Source organism: Phyllostomus hastatus, unplaced genomic scaffold, assembly GCF_019186645.2.
Source record: "Phyllostomus hastatus isolate PE091 unplaced genomic scaffold, TTU_PhHast_1.1 phas_scaffold_345, whole genome shotgun sequence".
In the NCBI taxonomy this organism is placed as follows: Eukaryota; Metazoa; Chordata; class Mammalia; order Chiroptera; family Phyllostomidae; genus Phyllostomus; species Phyllostomus hastatus.
In genome coordinates, this window is record NW_025334024.1 from 7,309,054 (window position 1) to 7,332,698 (window position 23,645).

At 41.8% G+C, this 23,645-nt stretch overlaps 1 protein-coding gene and 1 long non-coding RNA gene across 2 annotated transcripts; one reads left to right on the plus strand and one right to left on the minus strand.

The window, feature by feature from the left end:
- On the minus strand, nucleotides 1-23,593 carry LOC123805905. Its single transcript, XR_006783393.1, has 3 exons — nucleotides 23,477-23,593; nucleotides 5,777-6,075; nucleotides 1-244 (listed from the first exon to the last, which is right to left on the minus strand). It is a non-coding gene; the product is annotated as an uncharacterized LOC123805905 (long non-coding RNA).
- On the plus strand, nucleotides 5,468-18,674 carry GCSH (glycine cleavage system protein H). The gene is made up of 5 exons (XM_045818756.1): nucleotides 5,468-5,690; nucleotides 9,201-9,280; nucleotides 10,622-10,685; nucleotides 15,880-16,011; nucleotides 18,028-18,674. The coding sequence occupies exons 1-5, from the start codon at nucleotides 5,543-5,545 to the stop codon at nucleotides 18,123-18,125; spliced, it is 522 nt and encodes a 173-aa protein (XP_045674712.1). The 5' UTR covers nucleotides 5,468-5,542; the 3' UTR covers nucleotides 18,126-18,674.
- Nucleotides 23,594-23,645: the final 52 nt, after the last annotated feature.

Here is a 23,645-nt window from a genome sequence, read left to right on the forward strand (position 1 = left end):
CAACCCTTGTCGTTCCCAGTTCATAGATGCATCACTCGAACGTCCGCCTCTGCTGTCACATGGTCTCCCCTGTGTGTCTTTCTCTGTCTCTCTTTTCCTCTTCTTATAAGGATACTAGTCAGAGTGGACTAAGGGCTCATCCTAGTCCATTACGGCTTCGCCTTCATTAATGGCATGTGCAACAGTTCCTAGTTCCAGTTTGGTCACATTCTGAGGTACTGGGGGTTAGGATTTCAATGTATCTCTGTAGGGGACACAATTCAACCTGTAACAGGTGTCACAGCCCCCAAAATGTTTGTGGATCAAATAAACGTGGGAAACACTGGACTATACAAGGCTGTACAAATTCTTTAGCATCGGAATTGTCAGAGCTTTTAGCATGCTAACTGTGCATTGTGAATCTCCTGGGATGAGATGAGCATGAGCGACAAAGTATGTAATGATTCCCAAACCCCTTTGGCCAGGGCACCCAGTACTGTAGCACCTCAATAGGGCAAAGTATCATCCTTAGATGATACTTTGAGAGCTGTTGATCTATACCAGTGGTTCTCAACATTGGCTGCATGCTAGGATCCCTAGACTTCATCCCTAAATATCAGAGTCTCTGGGCTGGGGCCCTGGTGTCAATACTTTTTTTAAGCCCCCCCCCCGCCCCCCAGGTGATTCCGGAGTGCAGTCAGACTCCATAACCAAGCTCTAAAGTCTGAGAACCACAGGTCTAGATAATGAAAGGCGTCCAGAGGTCTGTGTGGAGTGCACCATTCCCCTCACTCATGCTGGGGAAGCACCTCAGACATCCTCTGCAGTTTACCCTCACACACCCATTGTGGCGGACGCTCTAGGTTGTCTGTCCCAAATCCATTTTCTGCTTTCCTCCTTGCTATGAGAATCCTGACAGTTTCAGGTAACCATCTGCCCTTCCCCTGCATACTCCTGGGAAGGTGACCCTCTAACCACCTCAAGGTAAAATCTGATTTGTCCTAGTAATGGTAATTCATTTATCTTGACGGTGAGTGGTTTAGTGTGAACCTGCCCCAGTCTGGCCAGTGAAAAATGAGAGGTCTGTAGGACACTTTCAGGAAAGGCCTGCTTGCTAATAAAAAGAGACACAGAGAGTGCTCTTATGCTGCTGGACATTGGCTGGTCTGAGCAAGACCCCTGGAACTTTGGCAGCTACCTCGAGACTACAGGGAACAATCTGAAAATGGCAGAGCAGTAAGATGAACGGAACGTGCACGCTTGATGAGGTCTGCAAAAGCTGACTGAATCAAGCCTGGAGCTAAACTACTGCCAGCCTTTATCTGGGTGAGAGCTTAAATGTCTTTTTATGATGGTTGAATCAGAATCCCACCCTGCTACCCTGACAATCAAAACCTAGAGAGCCACGTAACATGCAACATACATAAAACCACATAATATGCAATATAATAAAACCTTCCATTATCTTCTATCCATACAAAAGCCCACAGCCATTGTTCATTATGTCAGGTATGGACATAAGCTCTCTATGCAGAGATGCTCATCAAACAACCCATACAAGGTGTACACATCCCCCGATAAACAGAAATCTACCCAGATACATACAAAACAGTCTGTTTTAAAATGGAAGTTGGGAGCAGTTGTACATTCTTCATTTCTCTTTCTCATCTTTCCCATCTACTCTCCACTTCTGTACTGACTGTGAAGTTAAACTTTCTGAGCCTCCGGTTCCTCATCTATGAAATGAATTTAATACCCACCAGAAAGGGGTTTGGAAAGGATGGAAGAGAGAATGTTTGCAGAGTTCCAGGCACATTGCAAGGGCTCAAAAAAAAATGACTATTATTTGCTCAGGTGAACATGGAGCACATTCTGGGTACAGCCCTGGCACAGTACCGCGCAGATGCGCCAACAACCCCAACTTTATAAATGGGGCAGAAGTTCAGTGTAATTACAGATGGGCCTTCCAAACACACGCTGCAAGGTGCTTGAAGTGTTTTTCACCCCGTGTTTCTTCACTGGTTCATGCCCATCCACAAAATCTGTCTTTCCCAGAACTTAATTATTATCTGTCCGTGTGAATGGGGACATGTCCTCTGCTTTTCTCAGAAGACCCTGGTTCAGACCATGCTAGGTCTGAACTCTCCGCTTTTCCTTTGCTTTTTTTTTTTGAGATGGAGAAAGATGAAGAGAGTTGGTAGAGACAGGAAAAAAGAGGGAGAGGAGGATGGAGAGAAACAAGGAGAAGAAGAGGCAGAGGGATACAGGGAGGGAGGGGGAGAGGGAGAAAGAGTGGGGGGAAAGGCAGAGGGAGAAGGGGGAAGAGAGAAGAAGGGAGAGGGAGAAGAGAGGGGGGAGAAATAAGGAGAGTGAGAGACAGAAGGAGAGAGGAAGAGGGAAAGGGAGATTGAAAGGGAGAGAGTGGAAGAAAAAGTTAGAGGGAGAAGGAAAAGGGGAAAAAAAGGAGATAGGGAGAGAGAAGGAGAAAGGTAGCAAAAAGGAAAGTGAGAGGGAGACAGAGAGGTTGAGAGAGGCAGAGAAGAGAGGGAGAGAGGGCAGGGAGTGAAGGGAGAAAGAGAAAGAAAGGGGGAGACGGAGGGGGAGAGAAGGGAATGGGAGAGAAAGGAACAGGAAGAGGAAAAGGGAGAGGGTGAGAGAGAGGGAGAGTGGAAAAGAGGGAGAAAGAGAGGGAGGAGAGGGAGGTAAAGAGGCAGAGTGAGGGAAGAGTGGGAAGTGAGGGAGAGGGAGAGGGAAATGATGAGGGAGAGAATTAGAGGGAGAGATGAAGAGAGAGGGACAGAGAAAGGGGGAGAGTGAGCAGGGGAGGAGTGGAAAAGGGAGATAGATGGAGAAAGAGACAGACAGGGAGAGGGGGAGAGAGTAAGAAAACAAGAGAGATGGAAAGTAAGGGAGATGGGAAGAGAGAGAGAGGTAGGAGAGGTATGAGAGGGAGAGATGGGGAGAGGGAGAGTGAAGAAGAGAGGTGGAGAGGGAGGGAGGGAGAGAGGGGAGTGGGAGATGGACAAGGAAAGAGGAAGAGAAAAATAGGCAGAGGGAGAGCCAGAAAGGCAGAATGAGCTATAAAGAGAGAAGGAAAGGGAATTAGAGGAAGAAAGGGAGAGGGAGAGAGAGGGAGAGGAAGGAATGGGACAGGGAGGAAGAGGAAGAAAAAGGGAGATGGAGAGAGATGAAGGAAGAAATAGAAAGGGGGAGAGAGGGAGAGGATAAGGGAGGAAGGAAGAAAAGCTGGGAGAAGAGAAAGTGACAGGAACATGTAGAGAAAGGAAAAGAGAGAGAGAGGGAGATGGGGAGAGGGAGAGGCAGAGGGATACAGAAGAGAGAGCAAGAGACAATGGGTGAGACGGGCCAGTAGCCAGAAGTACAATAGGGGAACTGAAACAGACAGGGCCAAGCAGTTTGCAGCCATTAAGTAAATCGAAAAATCCTATCTTCCCTAACCAAGGACACTTAAAGAATAAATAGTCTACACTCTTCCTCCACAACCAGAGTGTAAAGAGCTTCATTCACAAATCCAATTAGTGCCATTAGTGCCAACCACGCCCAAGGACAGATGAAGATAAGGGAATTAATCTCATTTCGGGGAGTCAGCATAAAGCTGATGAATATTCTATTGAGACTCTCCCCTAAACTTCAAAACCCTCAGAAGGATGGTCCCAGGGCATGCTCTCTTTTGGGAGCATGCCCATGCCTTTCTTCTCTCGCAGGTTTGCATCAACCATACTCTAAAGATCCCCCCTCAAGACTTGCAACCAGGGGGCAATGAGTAGCAGCTTGCTCTGGGCTAACCCCCAGAACCTGCTGCTAAGGTCTCTTATCTCTGACTTTCCAATGAGCCAAAACAGTCCCACCTAGGCTCATTTCTTTCCTATAACATTTCTAGAGAACCAAAGCTCTCTCCTTTTGCTTTTTTGACCCTAAGCCCTCCTTTGTTTCACTGTCCCCAGCTTTAACAAATGTACTCTCACAATCTCCTGGACTGATCTTGTGAAATCTTTCCTGCGTAAAGTGAAGAACCCACATACTACAGGCCTCTGGAGACAGGCCAGCTCTGAGCCTGGTTCCTATCCAGTAGTAATGAAGGAATAAAGAGGGAGGGAGACAAAGGAAGAGAGGGAGAGAGGGAGAGAGTGAGTAAGGGAGAGAGAGGGAGAATGGGAGAGGGCGGGGCAGAGGAGAGCAGGAGAGTTATAGGGAGAGGGGTTGAAAGAGGGGGAGAGGTAGAGTGAGGAAAAGAGATGGAAAGAGAGGGTGAGAGAGGCAGGGGGAGAGGGAGAGAAAGGGAGGAAAGGTGAGAAAGTATGGGTGAGGGAGAATTTAAAGAAGGAAGAGAGAGCGAGAAGAATAAGGAGAAAGAAGACAGAGAGGGAGAAGTTAAAGGCGATGCAGAGAAGGAAAAGGAGAGGAGGAGAGGGAGAAAGAGAAAGGGAGAGAGGAGAGGTTGAGAGGGCGATGGAAAAGGGGAGAGGGAAAGGGTGAGGAAGAGAGGGAGGAAAAAAGATCGAGAGAGAGGAGGAGAGGTAGTAGGAGAGCAGAGGGAGGAAGGGAGAGGGGGAAAAGGATAGGAAGGGAGAGGGAAAGGAAGGAAGAGGGAGATGAGATGGATGAGATGGAGAGAAGAAAAGAGAGACAGAAGAGATGGGGGAAGAGAGGGAGAGAGAGGAGGAGAGAGGCGGAGAAGGTAGGGAGAAAGGGAGAGTGGGAGACAGAGGAAGAAGAGGGAGAGAGGAAGGAGAGTGGGCAAGAAAGGTAGACAGAGAGAAAGAGAGGGAGGGGGAGAGAGGGAGAGACAACTCTGCCTTTTGATTGATCTGCATTAACGGGCTCTATCTACTCCTGTTTCCGCCAAGACGCCAATCCTCATCTTTTGGCAAGTCTTGAGTTTCATGATTCTGTCGTTCCCTGTTTGGGGACCCTGACCTTTTTAGGCTCTGTAAAGTAATAGAGGGTTCCTGGATTGTTTCCTATACTTCAAAAAGTCAGAAACTGCATTTGCGCCTTGGCCAATGTCCAAAAACCACCTTCTGCTGGAATGATTCTGTTTGGACCTCACTAGGATCACACTCTGCGCGACCTTAACCCTCCGTAGCAGGGCGAGGCTGCATCCTAACAGGATTGGGAGCACCCAGCATTCCCCGGGACCCCTGGGTCCAAAGGCAAGGGAAGGTACTGGCTCAGCAGAGCCATCCCGCAGCCCCTCTCACCGTCCAGCCCGGTTGCAAACCCCAGAGTTTCAGATCCATCAGTTAACCTCGCCTAGAAACCGCGCCCGGAGGCGTAGTCCCACCCATCTAAGGGTGGCCCAGTCCCTACCACTAGCAGCCCAGCTCCGCCCCGACAAATCCCCACCCCTCATCTGCTGCCCCTTCCGGGCTTTAGGACCTTCCACGCCCCTCTGGAACGTCACCACATCCGAGCTCCGCCCCCTGTCCTTTAGGCCCCGCCCCCAATTTCTGCCACGCTCAGGTCCGGGACCGCCCCTACTCCGCCCCCACCGGCCCGGGTGGCGGAGGAGTTGTGCCGCGACCCTCGGACTCCAATAAAAATGGCGCTCCGAGCGGCGCGGAGCGTGCGGGCCGCGGCCTGCAGTCTGCGAGCTGCGTCGGCTCCCCCTGTGCCTTGCGTGCCGCGGCCCTGGGGCCTAAGGGCCAGCGCCGTCCGGACGCTGCACAGCGGCCCCAGTCTGCTCTCCGGTAAGCTTGGGTGGGCACGTGGAGCAAGCCGGGGTGCCTGGGGGCGGGGGTTGGGGGCTGGGACACTTCCCTCCTCGCTTTCTTACCTTGAGTCCCCGCTGGGGACCGCCGGGATCTAACCTGGCGACCCCTGAACACACTTCTTTTATCACCGGGATCTCTAATTGTGTGACCCCAGCTCCCCTCCGCAAGTGGCGTGGACGCCGCCGCAGCCTTTGTGCTGCGGGTTTGGGAGCCGTGGCAAGAGGCCTGGAGCACGCGCGGTCGCCGCGTCCCGGCTCTTTCTGGCTGGAGCGTCAGCCTCTGGCTACTGGAGAATCCCACAAGTGGCGCTGAGCTTCTTCGTGACCTTAGAGATTATCTCGATTTGTGGGTATCGTGGACCCTGTAAGTGGAGACAAATAATAGGTTTTAGGTTGCTCCACGGACCATCACTGACACCTTCGAAGTAAAATTAAACACTGGGTCTGGATTTTTACTAGGTAAAATGAGAAGAAAACTTTCAGTTTCCCTCAAGAGAAAAGTGGAAATAATTCTACCTCACAGAGTGTCTGGGAGGATGAAATGATACAATGTAACTATTGTACATATAGCCTGACACATAATAAGTACTTGATATTATCAAGTACATAAGTTGATAAATGTTACTTAAGTTTCAGCTCATAGAATCAAGTAAACAGTAAAAAAGTTGACTGATATTAATATTCAGGGTCTGACAGAAGTAACGTCTGTGTGAGTGTAGTTGGTAGGGTAATAATATGGGTGTAATTGTTTATAGTTTTAATTTGAACATTTCACCTAAAATGCCATATGGTGTGCTTGAGTGTGATACTGTCATGTTACAGAATTACATGCTTGTGATTTTGTAAGAAAAGGCTGGGGCGTTACTTGTGCCAGGCCCTGTATTTTTATGTGACCAGTGACTTTGAAGGAAGGAAAATACAAACTTCATAAATTACTCAAAACGCCTAATTTTGAGACCAAAAGCTGTTTTTCAAAGCTCAGTAAGAAAGTAATTATTAACCTAATCTCCTGTCCACTTTTTTTTCTGTTGGGCCAAGGGTTAAAGAATTGTACTAATCATTGTTTTTAGCTTAAATAGCATAGCCTAGAAACAGACTTAAATGGACTTCATGTCAGGTGAACCGAGTGCATTCAGTTTAGTAATGTTGTTGTCTCTTCATCTAAACCAGGGGTGTCAAACTCATTTTCACCAGGGGCCACATCAGCCTCGCAGTTGCCTTCAAAGGGCCGAGGTAATTTTAGGACTCTATAAATGTAACTACTCAACTCCTTTAACTCCTGTTAGAATTGAAATTACATTGGGCCCTTTGAAGGCAACCACAAAACTGATGTGGCCCCCATCGGCCCCCCTGGTGAGTTTGACACTCCTGCTCTAAACTTTGGTTGCTCAGTTGCTAATTTGAATGTGAGAGCAATCTTATTCTTAAGATTATCTTTACAATTAGGTAAAATGGCAAGGCCAAAATCAGGACAATAATCTACCTCAGAGAAAAGTCATGTATTTATAGTTCTCCAGCCCTTTAAAAGGTATATTAGATTTAAACTTCCAGTTCTAGAGTTGTAAGAGAATAATAGGGAGAATTAAGAGTTGTTGCCAATAACTCTGTACTGAATATTTTGCTCAGAGTCCCCTTACTTAAATATCACTTCACTGCAACTTGATAAATGTTTACAATATGTCAAGCACTGTGTTTAGAACTGGGAATACAAATGAAATAAACTCTGATCTTGCTTGTGTTGTACTTACAGTCTACTTGCTGGGGGAGATTGACAAATGGGCTGTATCTGTAGCACAGTAAGTGCTATGAGTGTGTTTAGGGGTCAGAGTGGGAGGAGAGGAGTGCAGAGTGCTATGGGAGCATGCTCAATGGCCCAGGAACCCAGGCCTGAAGGGCGAGACAAGGCTTCTGGCAGGAAAGAGCTTCTAAGAAGCACTATGAAATGGTCAAGGCAAGGCAAAAGGCAGTGACAATGTTGCCATCAGAACACTGAGTACAAACCTTAAACTTTTTTTATATTGATTCTAGAGAGGGAGGGAAGGGGAAAGAATGAATCAAAAATGTGAGAGAATCATTACCACTTGCATGCCGGACCTGGGACCAAACCTGCAAACTCAGGCATGTGCCCTGATCTAGTATCAAACCTGCAACCTTTCGGTTTGCGCAAGACTGTGAAGGATGATGTCCAACCAACTGAGCCACGTGGGCCAGGGCCAAACCTTCAATTTTTAATGGAAAAATCAGATTGATCTGAAGCATTCAGTTATTTGAAGTGGAATGAAGTAAAGCAAATTTCTTTGTGACAAATTTTGCAACTTCTTCCACTGACGAGTGTAAAATGAAAGCTTTTTATTGATTGGGGAAAAACAACATAGTAAGATATGCTGTATTTACATTCTGTTGCGTATCAGAACTGTGTGATCAAAGTAGTTAAGTGCTGTTTTAAGCACAACTGTCTTTGGGTAAGGGGAAAGGGTAAACCAGCAAGGCTGGTTTATATACTTTAAAACCATATTGGAATTAGTGAACCATTTTCCAATTAACTTCTGATACATTATTTTTGGAAAAATAGTTCACTTTGGAAAGATTATATATATACATTTATATATATATATATAAAAGATAGCATATGCTTTTTAGAAAGTACTTATTCCTTAAAGCAAGTACTTTTAACATTAAATCCTAAATAATTTCTTTTCACATCTCTTGAACTTTGGTCAGTCTTCCGTCCAGGAATCCTTGAATAATAGTCTGACCATGTCTTTGAGAGAAGCAGCTCATAAAGCCAAGGGCTAACCTGTCCAATGAGTGTTCAGCAGAGCTTGATGTTCCACCAGTAAATGGCTTAGCTCTGAGGTGACAGTTGAGTTCTGATCTTGTAGCTTGCTTCTTTAAATGGTGGTAGCCTCTTTCTTCCAGGGCAGGCCTGAATTCCATTAAAATGGAATTTTAAGAACTTGTTCAAATTATATTGTACCAGGTCGGTTTCATTCCTGTAAATTCCACTTTTATAACCAAGTTGCAGTGAAGCTCTCATAGGTCAGCTCTGAAGAGGCAAGTTATTATTTTTTAGGTTAAATAATGTATAAGCATCTGTGCTCATCCCAGAAACCTCATCACTCCGTATCTGTCTTCAGAGAGACAGACTTTATCTGCAGGACAGACCAGTTAGTATATAAGTATACATTTGAAATGTCCTCCAGAATTTTTTGTGTGATTTAGGCTAAGTAACGTTAGAGCAGATGATCAAACCTCCAGAAGATGCACATGGTGTTCATGTCAAGCCGTCTTTGAGTAATACCTCTGTTGAGATGTGCCACCTTTTCACATGATCTGTTTTCTCCTGGGCAGTGTACTATTGAAAGGCAGCGTCAGTAGGTCAGACGCAATTACTGGGGAAGTTTTGCCTTTTGACAGCATTGATATGAAAAGTGCTTTTTAAGAAGTGATGCTACTGCTTTTCTGAAATATTGGTCTTCTATTTTAGTGCGTAAATTCACAGAGAAACATGAATGGATAACAACAGAAAATGGTATTGGAACAGTGGGAATCAGCAATTTTGCACAGGTATTGGATTGTCTTGAAATAGTTAAAACAGTCTGCTCTCACCTAAATTGGATTGCCTCTGCCTTTTAAAATTTGTTTATTCTGCCATTAGTCTGGGCTCTTTACAGGCCCTGAGAAAAAAACATCAATCATACTCAAGAAAGAAATGTGTTTGTTTCATTTTGGGGCAATTAAGGAAGGAAGCAGGAAAGGAAGAGTAAGTACAAGGGCAGAGAGTTGTCAGTGTTTTGAGGATACAGTGATATGCACATGACCAGGGGAGCATGAAGAGGGGAAACCTAGACTGGCACAGATTACACAGAGGGGAAACCATTTGTTTGTCCAACTTCTCTGTTAACTCTCCTGTCCCCATTGATCCCATATTTGAAATACTGTGTAAAACAGGGGTGTCAAACTCATTTTCACCGGGGGCCACATCAGCCTCATGGTTGCCTTCAAAGGGCTGAATGTAGAACTCCTTGCCCCTAGTTAAGTAGTAATTACATTTATACAGTCCTAAAATTACATTCGGCCCTTTGAAGGCAACTGTGAAGCTGATGTGACCCCTGGTGAAAATGTGTTTGACACCCCTGGTGTAAAAGAAAGCAAGCCAAGTAGCAGAACAGGTCAGTGATTTTTCAACTGGATCTCTGGGAAGTGGGGCACTAGAGGGAAAGAGGATTTAACTGATGGAAATATGATATTCTTTAGAAATGTTGGAATATCAGGTATTAAGAGTCAGTGACAACTGCATCTTCATTGGCAAATCTGTGTACCTACTGAAGCCCAGTATAAGGTGCTTTGTGAGGTATTGTGTGTGTTGTCCTCACCTCCTGGAGCTTATCTATGTGTGTAATCACTTACATGGAAAATGACATGCAAAGCATTACATGATGGATAATAATGTGAGTGGTACAGGGTGTGGTAACCCTCACCTGATAGATCATTTCCTATTGGAGTCAAGATCTTCAAGGAGGACAAAGGCATGAAGACTATGATTTTCAGAGTCAATGGGTAGGATTTCAGCAAAGGCAGTAGGAAAAAGGCCTAAGGAAAACTGCAGAGGTGAAAAAGCACAAAGTGTATTTGTTTTTACGGGAGATAGTCTTTTCGGGGACATATGGTTTGTAATGGGGGTCACTACTGCTTGTGGGAAATCTAGCTACATGGCCTGTTTTCTTGCAAGTCCTGAGGTAAGAATAGTTTTGTGTTTTAAGAGTTATAAGAAAAAAAATTGGCCCATCAAGTGTAAAATGTGTACTACTATCTGAAATTATAAGGGATTTGGTGTTTGGCTTATTCCTATTTACTTAGAGGTTTAATTTGATTTCTTAGAGGTTTTTTGTTTTGTTTTGTTTTTAGGAAGCTTTGGGAGATGTCGTTTACTGTAGTCTGCCTGAAATTGGGACAAAATTGAACAAACAAGGTGAGTGTTTTTCTCATCTTGGATGTTATGATTCATGCCATGATCATCTTTACCTAATAACTTTCATGCACCCAAGATCAATTACAGTGCTTTTTCTCAAGTGAAGGAAAACTTAAAAGTAGATTAGTCAATAGGGATTTATACCTTATACAAGCAGTATGGACATAGGTGAATACAGGATTGGCCAAGTGGCTCAGTGGCTCAGTGAAGGTCATCAAGGACAGCACCTCATTTGGTACTTTTCTGCCTCAGTGTGTCATACACAGGTCACAAAATGGCAGCAAAATCTTACGAGCATCACCTTCTCAAACGAGTGTCGAAAAGAAGGACAGGAGGTCTTTTTTTGTTCTCTTGTATCTCATTAGCCAGATCTGGGTTACATTGGCCATCCCTAACTGTAAGGGATGATGGCAAAGGGAGTAATGAACATGTGTAGATATACAATGGAGGGTAAAAAGTAGAGAGAAATGGCTCTTAGCACCATCACTCCCCACTCCACACACTCATATTGTTGCAGTGTAATATAATTGAGGTCTATTCAGTTTATAAAGTAAAATCTACTTTTCTTTGGAGGCAGTAAGAATATGGGCTTTGAAGGGTCAGAACCTGGTTTTTAAGCCTGGTCCACAACATATCAGCTGTGATTTTGGGAAAAATGCTTAATCTAGGTATCATCTATAAATTAGGATGATAATAATATTACCTACATTGTAGTTGTCAGTATTAAATGAAATTTAGCATAATGTCTGACATAGATTAGTGCTTGATAAATGTTAGCCAGTAGTACCACCTATATTTATTCACGGATTCCTTGACATATGGAAGACAGCCCTACAGAATTTAATTATTTTCTAAGTATCTTTGACAGTATTGGCCATGTCTTCTTACATTTAAACTTTTCCAGCATTTATTTTACTTGAACTTTTTCTGCTTTCTGTCTCTCAATTTCCTGGCTGGTCAAATCCCTCTTTATGAAGGTCTTCCTAGAGATCATTTCTGATGTAAAAAACCTTGTGATTAATGAGCTTTTTTTCCTGTACATCAAAACACCATTCTTGTTTTCTTTTTTAAAATTATATTTTATTGATTATGCTATTACAGTTGTCCTGATTTTTTCTCCTTTGCCTCCTTCCACCCAACAACCCTTACTCCCACAGGCAATCCCACCACCATTGTTCATGTCCATGGGTCATTTGTATGTAAGTTCTTTGTCTACTCCATTTCCTATACTCCACATCCCCATGGCTGTTCTGTAACTACCTATTTGTACTTCTTAATCCCCTCACCTCTTCTCCCATTCTCCCCTTCCCTTCTTCCAACTGGCAATCATGTTGTAACTAACTTCTTTTCTCTTGCTGCTTTTAAGAGTCTGTCTGTCTTTAACCTTTGGCCTTTTAATTATGATGTGCCTTGGAGTGGGCCTCCTTGCATCCATCATAATTGGGACCCTGTGCTTCCCTGGACTTTTATGTCTACTTCCTTCAATTTGGGAAGTTTTCTTTCACTGTTTTTTCAGATAGATTTCCAGTTTCATGCTCTTTCTCTTCTCTTTTTCTTCTGGCACCCCTGTGATGCAAATGTTGGACTTCTTGAAGTCCCAGAGGCTGTTTATACCATCCTCATTTTTTTAAATTATTTTTTCTTCTTGGTATTCTGAGTGGTGGTTTTTTGCTTCCTTGTGTCCCAGATCATTGATTTGTCAGCTTCATCCCCTCCACTGTTGGTTCCCTGTAAATTGTTCTTATTTCAATTAGTGCATCCTTCATTTCTGACTGGGTCTTTTTTATGCTGCTGAGGTCATCACTAAGTTCCTTGAGCATTCTTATAACCAGTGTTTTGAACTCTGCATCTGATAGATTGCTTATCTCCACTTTAGCTCTTTTTCTGAAGTTTTTATGTGTTCTTTCATTTGGGCTGTTTATCTCTTCCTTTTGGCAGCCTCCCTGTGTTTGTTTCTATGTATTGGGTAGAGCTGCTTTGACTCTGTGTCTTGGTAGTGTGGCCTAATGTAGTAGGTGTCCTGTAGGGTCCAGTGGCACAGCATCCCCTATCATCCAAGCTGGGTACTTGAGGAGCACCCTTCGTGTGGGCTCAGTACCTTCTCCTCTTGTAGTTGAGCCTTGGTTGCTGTTGGAAGATCAATGGGAGGGATTTATTCAGGCCAGTCAGCTGCAAGGACTGGCTGGGACCACTGACCACAAGCCTCTACCCTCTGTGGTGAATCAACTGTGCAGGGGCAGGGAGGTGGTGCTCCAGCATGGTCTGTAGCTGTCCACTGGGTGTGTTGGCCCTGGGGTTTCCTGGGTGGTGCAGGCCAAGGTCAGCCCCCACCTGTGTTTTGCCAGGGGCTACCCTGCCTGAGCTGTAAAGCAACCTGAGATGGTTGCTACTTGTGCTAAGCTTGGAGATTCCCAGCTGGAGCCAAACTGTGAATCTACTATGGCTGCTGCTAGGGCTCACTGAAGCCAGCTGTTGTTTGATAGGATGTAGGAGCCAACACCAGCCATTCTTATGAAAAGCAGCTTAGATGCGCCCATAAGTTCGGTGGGGTGGAGCCTCTGTGGATATCCAAGGTCAGTCAAACAGCGAAAGCCCGGTTGAGGGAGTCTCAGATATGGAACCAGCTTGCTGGCTCTGTGGGGGGAGGGTTTAGAAAAGGGATACAGTGACCCCTGCAATAGGTGAAAATCCATGAAGTAGCGGCGTTATATCTATTTTATTATTTATATATATTTTAAGGCTTTATAAACCCTTCTCACACTCCTATAAACCTTTCCCACACTCCTATAAACACTTCATATGCTCTTAAACACTTTCTACACTCTTAAACCTACATAGTTTTAACAACATATAAAATTCTATATGGGTATTTACCAGTGAAGTATACAGTTGTCCCTCACTATATCGCGGTTCACTTATTGCAGCTTCACTGTATCGCGGGTTTTAGAAAACCATGACTTATTGACAAGTCTTGGATATAGCGAAGGATGACTGTAATTGGCCTCTGCTTGCCTTGATGCCAGTGACTTCAGTTTCTCCCTGTGTACTACTGGTGCCTTTAAAACTGCTACCCCGGTGCTGGTGCTCAGAGAGTGTGAGTCTGAGTAGGTGTCTGTGTGTGGGTTCTTTAAGAGGAAATGCTTGGGGCACCAGAAATTTTTTCCACTGACTCAATCCCCACTGGTTTTTGCAGGTAGTTGTGGGGACTTTCTTCCTGGCACTGGAACCCTGGGCTGGGGGACCTGGTGTGGGGCTGGGACTCCTTGCTCCTGAGATATCCCTCCCAAATATTTACCCACATGGGTGTGGGACCAGTCCATTCTGTGTCTGCGCCCCTCCTACCAGTCTGGGTAGATGAGATTTAATTCCATAGTTGTCAGACTTCCCATTCAGCTCAATTTCTGTCATTCCTGAGTGATGGTTGTTTTATATTTTAGTTGTAATATTTGATGTGGCTGTGCGAAGAGGCTAGCCATGTCTGCCTACACTGCCATCTTGTTTGGAAGTCTTGTTTTCTTTCCTCATGTCCTTTTATATACTGTGTACCCACTCTGCTACTCTCAAGCAGGAGATTATAAGTTTCTGAACATCTCTCTTTTTTACTATCTTTATTAAGACCTTTTTTATTTTTTTTTAAGATTTTATTTATTTAGAGAGAAGGGGAAGGAGAAAGAGGGAGAGGAACTTCAATATTTGGTTACTTCTCATGCACTCTGTACTGGGGACCTGGCCCACAACCCAGGCATGTGCCCTGACTGGGAATTGAACCTGTGACCCTTTGGTTTGCAGGCTGGCACTTGATCCACTGAGCCACAACACCCAGAGCTTAAGATGTTCTTTTTAAACAAAAGCTAAAGATAATAATCTCCTTCTAAGCATTATTTTAGCTATATCTCAAATAATTTGGTGTGTTGTATTCTCATCATTCACTTTAGATCACTTGATATTATCCTATAGGTGACTAAAACTGTTAATTTTTGCAGCCTTCAAAAAAAAAATTCTGTTCTTTAGCCCTGGCTGGTGTGGCTTAGTTGGTTGGAGCTTCATCCCATAAGCGAAAAGGTTGTGGGTTTGATCCCCAGTCAGGGCGCACACCTAGGTTGAGAGTTCAGTCTGTGGTCAGGGTGCATACAAGAGGCAACCAATCAATGTTTCTCTCTCCCGTTTCCTCTTTCTCTAAAATCAATAAGCAATCTTTGGGTAAAGATTAAAAAAAAAAAACCCACTGTTTTTTAGATTGGTTAATATCAGATGATCTTTCTTCATGTTCACTGACCCTTTCTTCTACTGTATCCAGTTTGTTGTTAATGCTATCCAGTGAATGTTTTATTTCAGATATTATAGTTTCCAGTTCTAAATGTACATTTTAAAATTTCCATTTATTTTTTAATCTTTATTGTGTTTTTCCTCATTACTATTTTGTCCTCTCATAACCCCCAGCTATCACCACCACTGATGGAATTACCAGAAAACCTTTAGGTAGCTATTATAAATATATTGAAAGACTTTTGCAAAGAAATGGAAATAGATGATAGCTGGGAAGGGAGAGATTAGGGGGTGGGAGGGATTGAGCAAAAAGGAAAAAGGACTCATGGACATAGACAACCCTCATTTTCCAGCCACCGTGGCAGCCCCATACTCCACCCTCTGACCCCTCAAACAAATAAGACTGGTTTTCTATTTGTGTTGTAGTTATACTGTGCTATTTGGGTACAGTGGTGTTATCAGGGTACAAATTGTATGAATGAGCTTGCTCAGTTCGAGTCCCTCTTTTCAAGCATTGACTCCCTGTTAGATCACTCTACAGAGCCTTTTGCATGTGCTCCATCTGGGGTTTATAACTGTTATCTGTAGGAGGTTTGGTCTGAGGTACTTTACTGTTACTGTATCTTCATTTTTCTGAGCCATAGCAAATTGAAAGACGGTTGAATTTCACTGAACTCGAGCACATCTGGTATTGGGATACATCACCATTTGTTCACTCTGTCTAGAAGAGATAGGTCTGCTTTATTGAGGATATTTATATTCTTCTCATGCTAGCTGATAGTAGCATGACAAAACCTACAATTTTATTTGTAATTGAAGATGTTTAGAATTTTATCATGATTGTATTAGAAGTCACTACTTTTCCATATTTTGTATTTTTAAGTCATTAATTTGACATTGAATATTTTCTTTTATTTTCTCAATTTAGATGAGTTTGGTGCTTTGGAAAGTGTGAAAGCTGCTAGTGAACTCTATTCTCCTCTAACAGGAGAAGTAACTGAAATTAATGAAGCTCTTGCAGAAAATCCAGGACTTGTCAACAAATCTTGTTATGAAGATGGTGAGTTGTTAAGAATTTTTAAAAGGATTATTGCTGCAGTTAACATTTAATCTAGAGTTTAAAGCAAGATCTAAGTGTCGCAGGTTCGATTCCCAGTCAGGGTACATGCCTGGGTTGCAGGCCATGACCCCCAGCAACTGCACATTGATGTGTCTGTCTCTCTCTCTCCTTCCCTTCCCTCTCTAAAAATAAATACATAAAATCTTAAAAAAAAAAAAAAAGCAAGATCTAGCTGTTAGTGACTTTGCCTTTTTGAGCTTCTTAGTAGTAGAGATGTTCTGCTTTTTTTTTTTTTTAAGATTGATTGATTGATTTCTTTTTAGAGAGAGGGGGAGAAGCATCAATGTGTGAGAGATACATCGATTGGTTGCCTCTCACACTCCCCCAACTTGCAAACTGGCCTGCTACCCAGGCGTGTGCCCTGAGTAGGAATCTAGCCAGTGACCTTTCAATTTACAGAGAGGTGCTCAATCCACTGAGCCACATCAGCCAGGATGAGCTGTTCTGCTTTTAAAAAGAAAAACACAGACTAGCTGAATATCTAAGGTTATGTTTAAAATCTTTGTTGATAAAAGCATTGCCTATTTTACAGGGTTCTTAGTGTCAAACACTTGTCAAGTATTTATCTTTTCAAACAAAGTATTTATATTATGTGATTCAGGTGGTAATAGAATAATACTTCATTAATTTTCAGTTTTTTCACTTAATTTTTCCAGTAACCCATTGAGGTAGGCTACTAATAATTCTCTCCATTTTGTGGATGAAATGAGGCCCCAGAGGGTTTATCTGTTATGGTCATATATCCAACAAATAGCAAAATTAGGATTAGGTTGTAGTTCTCTGTTGCCTGTCACCTAGCCCTTCTAATTCTAATGTCCGCCACATCAGTAGTTAACAGTGTTGGTGTTCCTCTTGTTAATGAAAGCTATACCTGGTCTTGTACGCTTGGATCCCTGTGTAAAGTCTTCAGTGTCCTCTGTCGATACTTACTACGACCTAAGAGTTGTTAATCTATTATAGCAGAATCTATCTAGTTGTAATGTTTTTAATTGTGATATGCAAGAATATTAATTCGAAGGCTAAAATGTGAAGCTCTTTTAACAAGTAAAGAGTTATATACCATTAGGTAAAGAATACTATATCAATTTTGAGGCAGTAGAAAATTTATTTTAAAACAAGTGTTGGCAAGGATGTGGAGAAAAGGGAATCCTGGTGTACTGTTGGTAGGAAGGCAGATGTGGTATAGCCACCATACAAAACAGTATGGAGGCCCCTCAAAAAGTTAATAGTGAAACTACCTTATGACCCAGCAGTTCTACCTCTGGGTATACATCACTAATTCAAAAGAATATATGCACCCCTACATTCATTATGCATTATTTACAACAGTGAAGATATGGAAGCAACTCAAATGCTTATCCACAGACAAGTAGATTAAAAAAATGGTGGTACATATATACAATGGAATATCACTCAGCCATAAAAATGAATGAAATCTTAATTTGTGACAGCATGGATGACCTAGAGGATATTATGTTAAGTGAAATAAGTCATACAGAGAGAGACAAGTATATCATTTTATTTACATATGGGATCTAAAGAACAAAATAAATGAACAAAAAATAGAAACCAACTGATAGATACAGAAAATAGACTGGTGACTTCCAGAGAGGGTGGTGGTGGTTGGAGAGCTGGGTAAGAAGTGAAGAGAACAAGACGTACTAATTGGTAGTTACAAAATGGTCACAGGTATATAAAGTACAACGTAGGTAATACAGTCAATAATATTGTAATAACTATGTATGGTGCCAGGTGGGTACTTGAAATATTGGGGGAATCACTGTATAAAGTATATGATTGTCTAACCACTATGCTGTACATCTGAAACTAATACAAAATAATATTGAATGTAAACTGTAATTTAAAGTTTTTAAAGTATTTTACATTTTGAGTGAATTTGACTTTCACTCTTTAAAAGGTAATTTGTGATACAAGATTTTTTTACTTTGGTTGCAGGTTGGCTGATCAAGATGACATTGAGTAACCCTTCAGAACTAGATGAACTAATGAGTGAAGAAGCATATGAGAAATACATAAAATCTATTGAGGAGTGAAAAATGGAACTCCCCCTAAATAAAGTAGTATGAAACAACTTAATCTAGCATAGTTGTCTTAAATTAATGGTGAATACAATTTTTAAAATAACAATTTGTATTCATACCATGGAAAAACAAACTACAACAATGCTATTGGAAGAAAATGCCCCTTAACTTTCCAATGATCGAAGATAAACACAATTTGCATCTTTTTTTTACAACACCCTGTGATTTTTAAGATAGGCTACAATTATAATATTCAGAACTCCTAAGATCATCTGTGGTGAAATCTAGTTGTCAAAATTATGTATTTCGAAGATAACATTGTTATCTTAAACCTTATATAATATTGTAACTTTCTTAGATCAGTTTCTGGATTTCGGTCAAAATACTTAATGAGCCTTCCATTGGAAATCATTGGCAGTGGAGATAAGTTTTTGTTAGCGTCAGATGACGAACAAAACTATCTTAGTTTAGCAATATAATAAGTTTGCTGGTGCTATTTTTATACAATGAAGCAGCAGCTTTGTGGGAAAACAAAGTTTAATAAAAAAACATTCAACTTAATTAATCTTGATTTTTTTGTTTTGCTGTTAATATTTAGTGACTCTGCTAGTATTTGTGAAAATGCTAATTTTAACTTATGGAAAGTTTTTTTTTTGTTTTGTTTTTTTTTAATGAAATTAAAGCCATAACATGAAAGTCCAAGTAATGTTTCCTTTTAGTTATAAATGTGGTATTTCTTAAGCAAATATAATTGCTTGGTAGTATTAAGTAATTTTTTTAAAAAGATTTTATTTTTAGAGAGGGCAAGGGAGGGAGACATCAATGTGTGGTTGCCTCTCATGCGCCCTTTACTGGGGACTTGGCCCACAACTCAGACATGTGCCCAGACTGGGAATTGAACCTGTGATCATGCCTTTGGTTTGTAGGCTTGCCTCAATCCAGTGAGCCACACCAGCCAGGGCTGGTCATCTTTAATATCATGAAAAAGAAACCAATGACATTGTTTTTCTATCATGCTAAGTTAGAAAAGAGAAAAACAAGGAAAGGTGAAAGTTTGATCACATGGATGGCATCCTTAAGAAAGTTAAACCACATTCAGGTTTCCACTTAAGTAATGGGAATAGAAGTTAAACTTCATGAGTTCACTCACTTAGGGAATGTGCTTTGTAGTTTAAGTGCTTTGTAGCACTTAAGTGAATGTGCTTTGTAGCATATTTAGAGTGCCAAATGGTATTTTAAGCCAACTGTAGTATGCTAACACTTTGAGGGGAGGTATATATACACAGATTTAAATATATGCACACAGCAAGAGCAGACAAACACCTCCATCATTTTCCTTGTTACTAAAGGAAAAGGAAAATATTCAGATTACTCCCTTCTAATGGTGAATAAGCAGGAAATATGAGAACCTAGAGGTGGTAGATAAATAATATATAAATCTTTCCTGCTCCTCAGCAGAAACCATTCTTTATAAGACTGTGCCAATGGGCGTATCACTGGTGAGCTGTATCTTTGCACCCTTATCAAGAAGGTATCCAACAGCCCTGGCTGATGTGGCTCAGTGGATTGAGCACCAGCTTGCAAACCAATGGGTTACTGGTTCGATTCCTAGCCAGGGCACATGCCTCGGTTGCAGGCCAGGTCCCTGAGAGGGGGTGTGTGAGAGACAACCAGTTGATGTCTCTCTCACACATCAATGTTTCTCCCTCCCCATCTCTCTAAAAATAAGTCTTTAAAAAAAAAGTATCTAAGATATCTGGGATAATTATCTGCTTGTTCTTGTAATTATTATTCAAATTAACTAATTTGACTACCTGCTTTAGAAATAAAGAGGGATTAGTAATGACATAGTCATTATTACATAATAATAATTACATAGATTTACTCTTTTGTTTTAAAGGTACTCTCATATATTACCTTTTCTGATGTTCACAATAACCAGAGCTAGACAGGACATATCCAAGGCTACCACCATTTCACAGATAAGGTGGTAGAGGATAAGAGGTTGTTAAAAAGCCTGGCAGTCACAGAATTTTCACATTTTTAAAAAAATCTCATTTCAATCATTGTTCAAATGCAGTTTTCTCCCTTTTAAAATTTTCACATTTTTAAAAAAGATTTTATTTATTTATTTTTAGAGAGGGAAGGGAGGGAGATAGAAACATCAATGTATGGTTGACTGAGAATCAAACCTGCGACACTTTGGTTCGCAGCCTGTGCTCAATCCACTGAGTTACGCCAGCCAGGGCTAGAATTTTCACATTTCCTGGTGCACTCTTCATCAGTTATTTAGCAAATGTTACTGAAAAAAAATTTAAATGGGAATTAGAGCGGGAAAGGATGAGTGTTCTAAAGATGGGAAGCAGAAATGGCCTTTCTAAAGTGAAAGTCCATCAGTGATTGAGTCTAAAACAGATGGGCAGTTTTTCTATCATTCTTCCTCGGAGACAGACTTGCTTGGTCTGTTGCACCCACTCTGGGGTTTTTCAAAGAGCAGAATATTGTGAATGAACTTGCTCTTTCACAATTTAGAATACAGAGCCAATTCAACCCTCATTTCTATTATACTGCTGCCAAAAAAATAGGTGTTGAATGGGGACTAAACTGACAGTTCAATTTCTTACGAGTTCATATTCCTTGTGAATGGTTTTGGTCTTAATAGAGTAGCTTAATAAAGGTTTTGAATATGATTTCAACTTCAAAAAATGGAACAGGTTACTCTGGAAGTGTTAAAAGGATTTCTTAATACCACCTCAAAAAATTTTTTTATCATTCCCCAGATAGCTGACTGTTGACAGTATGTTCCATGAGCACAAACCACTAGAGGGCTCTCTGCATAGGCATGTCAGTGTGAAAAGGAGGCTAGTCAACGCATCTAGTAAGAATTTTTGAATGTTTCTGAATTTCCCCTGTTTTTCTGGGGCTGCTAAAATGTACCACCTACCTTCAGTTTAAAAAATCATGCTAACTATAACTGTGCCCTCATTATTGCTTCACAATCTTACTTCAGACCTAATCACATATTTGCCTTTCTCAGAGAGGGCTCCCACTTTACATCAAGATAAAATCTCTGCTGCAAGGTTTTACTACTGACCACCTACCCGTTATCAGTCTTTTTGCTTTTTCTGTACACCTCCTGATCCCATCTTTCTGTTTTGGAAACATCCCTTTGCCAACTCTGAGATATTGTATCAGAACTACCAATAATCTTGCTTCAAACACACTTGTTCCTTAATGTTTCTGCTCAAGCTATCAGGGCGTTTACCTGCTAGACTTCAGCAGTGATTACTAGTGCACTTAAAACATGCAGGCCCAGTTAGTGTGAAGGAAATTAGTTACCAGATTTTCCAACTGCCACATGCACAATATTTAAGAGAATGTACTTTCCGTCAAGAAGTTTAATACTTAGTAAATCTTAGTTAAGACTGTGGTATGCTTCCCAGAAAGCTACAAAGCTACAACGAAGTAGCTCTAATGACTGGATAACAAATTCTGCTAGTCACATGGTTCCAGATTTTCTGTTTTCAACAGAACTGAAGGAGGATGGAAGCAAACTGTCAACTGCTCATTAATTTTTTTGTTGATCATTACGGGATTTCTGGTGTGGACAGTGGTTTAAAAGAAGAGACTGCTTTTAACAAAATCCCTCTCATGTGCATCTTCATATGGACAAGGTATCTCAGCTTCCATCTATGAAAAAACTGGACTCAAACTAGGGTTGAATTTTTCTCATTCTAATAATAGTATTTACCCACAGATAGATGGAGCATATTCTTAATGTTCACCGACTGAGTGGGAATAAAGGTAATTCTCAATCTGGAAAGATGAACTGTTTTAGCCTTACAGTCTTAAGATAATTTTTAAATTTAACTTTCAAGTTAAACATTTTTGTTGCACAGAGAAATGACAGAGTATTTAATAAAAGTCCCTGACCATAAATATGTTAGAATAAAATTCTGTGGAAGAAGCAGAGTAAGAGTACAATTATCAATTTAAGGAGAAAAAGCAAAAGAAAAACTTCCATTTTTTAGTTTATTCATGTATTTTATTTTTTAAAGATTTTATTTATTTATTTTTAGAGAGAGGGGAAGGGAAGGAGAAAGAGGGAGAGAAAGATCAGTGTGTGGTTGCCTCTCACATACCCCCAACTGAGGACCTGGCCTGCAACCCAGGCATGTGCTGAGACTGGGAATGGAACCAGCGACCCTTTGGTTCTCAGGCCAGCACTCAATCTGCTGAGCCACACCAGCCAGGGCTTATTCATGTATTTTTAAATATATATCGATGAGTGTCAAATTGCCACTAAATTTAGGTTTTTTTCAATACTTTTAAGAATAACTTTAACATTTTAAATGCCAACATTTATGCTACTCTGGATATTACATCCTTGGCTATTATGTAGATTTAGGATTAAAAGTTTAAGTTTCAATAGCAAAAAATGCAATGGGGTATGCAGTTTTGTGTACAATTCTTTTTAGTACCATTCCTTTCAGGCTGTGAAAGCCAAATCATCCAAATATATATATTTTAGGTAAAGAAATATACCTAAAAAAGTAGTCATGTTTTACAAAAGTACTCTGTTCTAAAAGTATTAGAATGTAATATTCTAAGACATTATATAAAATAATCTTTGCATGGACTTTAAAGCCTTTCTAATTATGTTCTGTAAGAAGGCAGTAATACCTATCTTTCCAAATGCCTTTTAGTCAGTGATATAAAGGACTTATATTCTAATATTTTTCTACAACAGAAAATATTCATACTTCTAAAACCAAAAAGCAGAAAGGCTTTGGAATCAGACCTGAGTTGGGTCCAGGCTCTACCATCTAATGCCTAGGCATAGGTTCCCACCCCTGGCTGCACCTCTGGGTGCTCAATAGTTCCTCAGTTCATTTAAGGTCACAAGGCTACTTTTCTTCATTAAAAATGAAACAAAACTCCAGCGCCCACTTCACAGAGTTAAACTGTTAGTTGGCATTGCCAGTGGATTCAAAGCAGTACTGTCCAGTCACATGAGCCAGGCACCGGGAAGTTGAAGACCAATGGATACTACTAAGTTTTTGGCATGCATCCCCTTACAAGTCGTTCTCATGGGGAGGGGAAATTCAGTCAGCTGGCAAAGCTGGGGACATTTTGGTTTGTCACCTCGTGGATGGAGGCCAGGGATGCTGCTAACCATCCTGCAGTGCACACGGCGGCCCCACTTCAGAAAAATTCGGCCCTAGAACGAGAGTCGCTGTGGAGAGGCCCCGGGTGTCTGAGGGGAAGCCAGTCCACAGGGCCATCGCTTTCTAACTCGAGGACCCCGCGGGCATCCAGCCCCCGGTCAACTCCCGTAATTGGTGCTTAAACCTACGCGTTACCTCACAACACCGCCGCACGCGCTCGCAGCCGGCCGGAGCATCCCCACGCACGGCGGAAGGTCTACGCCCGCATAAAGGACCAGGGCAGCGAGTGCCCATTTCGTCAACCAGCGCCGCCTCCCGCGCTCAGGTTTGTGGCGCAAGGCGGGACTACCTCACTTCCGCTGTA

Bases quoted from the DNA above. Each gene is read 5' to 3' on its own strand.
- GCSH (XM_045818756.1), top strand. From the start codon at position 5,543: ATGGCGCTCCGAGCGGCGCGGAGCGTGCGGGCCGCGGCCTGCAGTCTG. The intron at 9,281-10,621 runs GTATTGGATTGT...TTTTGTTTTTAG, and splicing joins GAATCAGCAATTTTGCACAG to GAAGCTTTGGGAGATGTCGT. The intron at 16,012-18,027 runs GTGAGTTGTTAA...CTTTGGTTGCAG, and splicing joins CAAATCTTGTTATGAAGATG to GTTGGCTGATCAAGATGACA.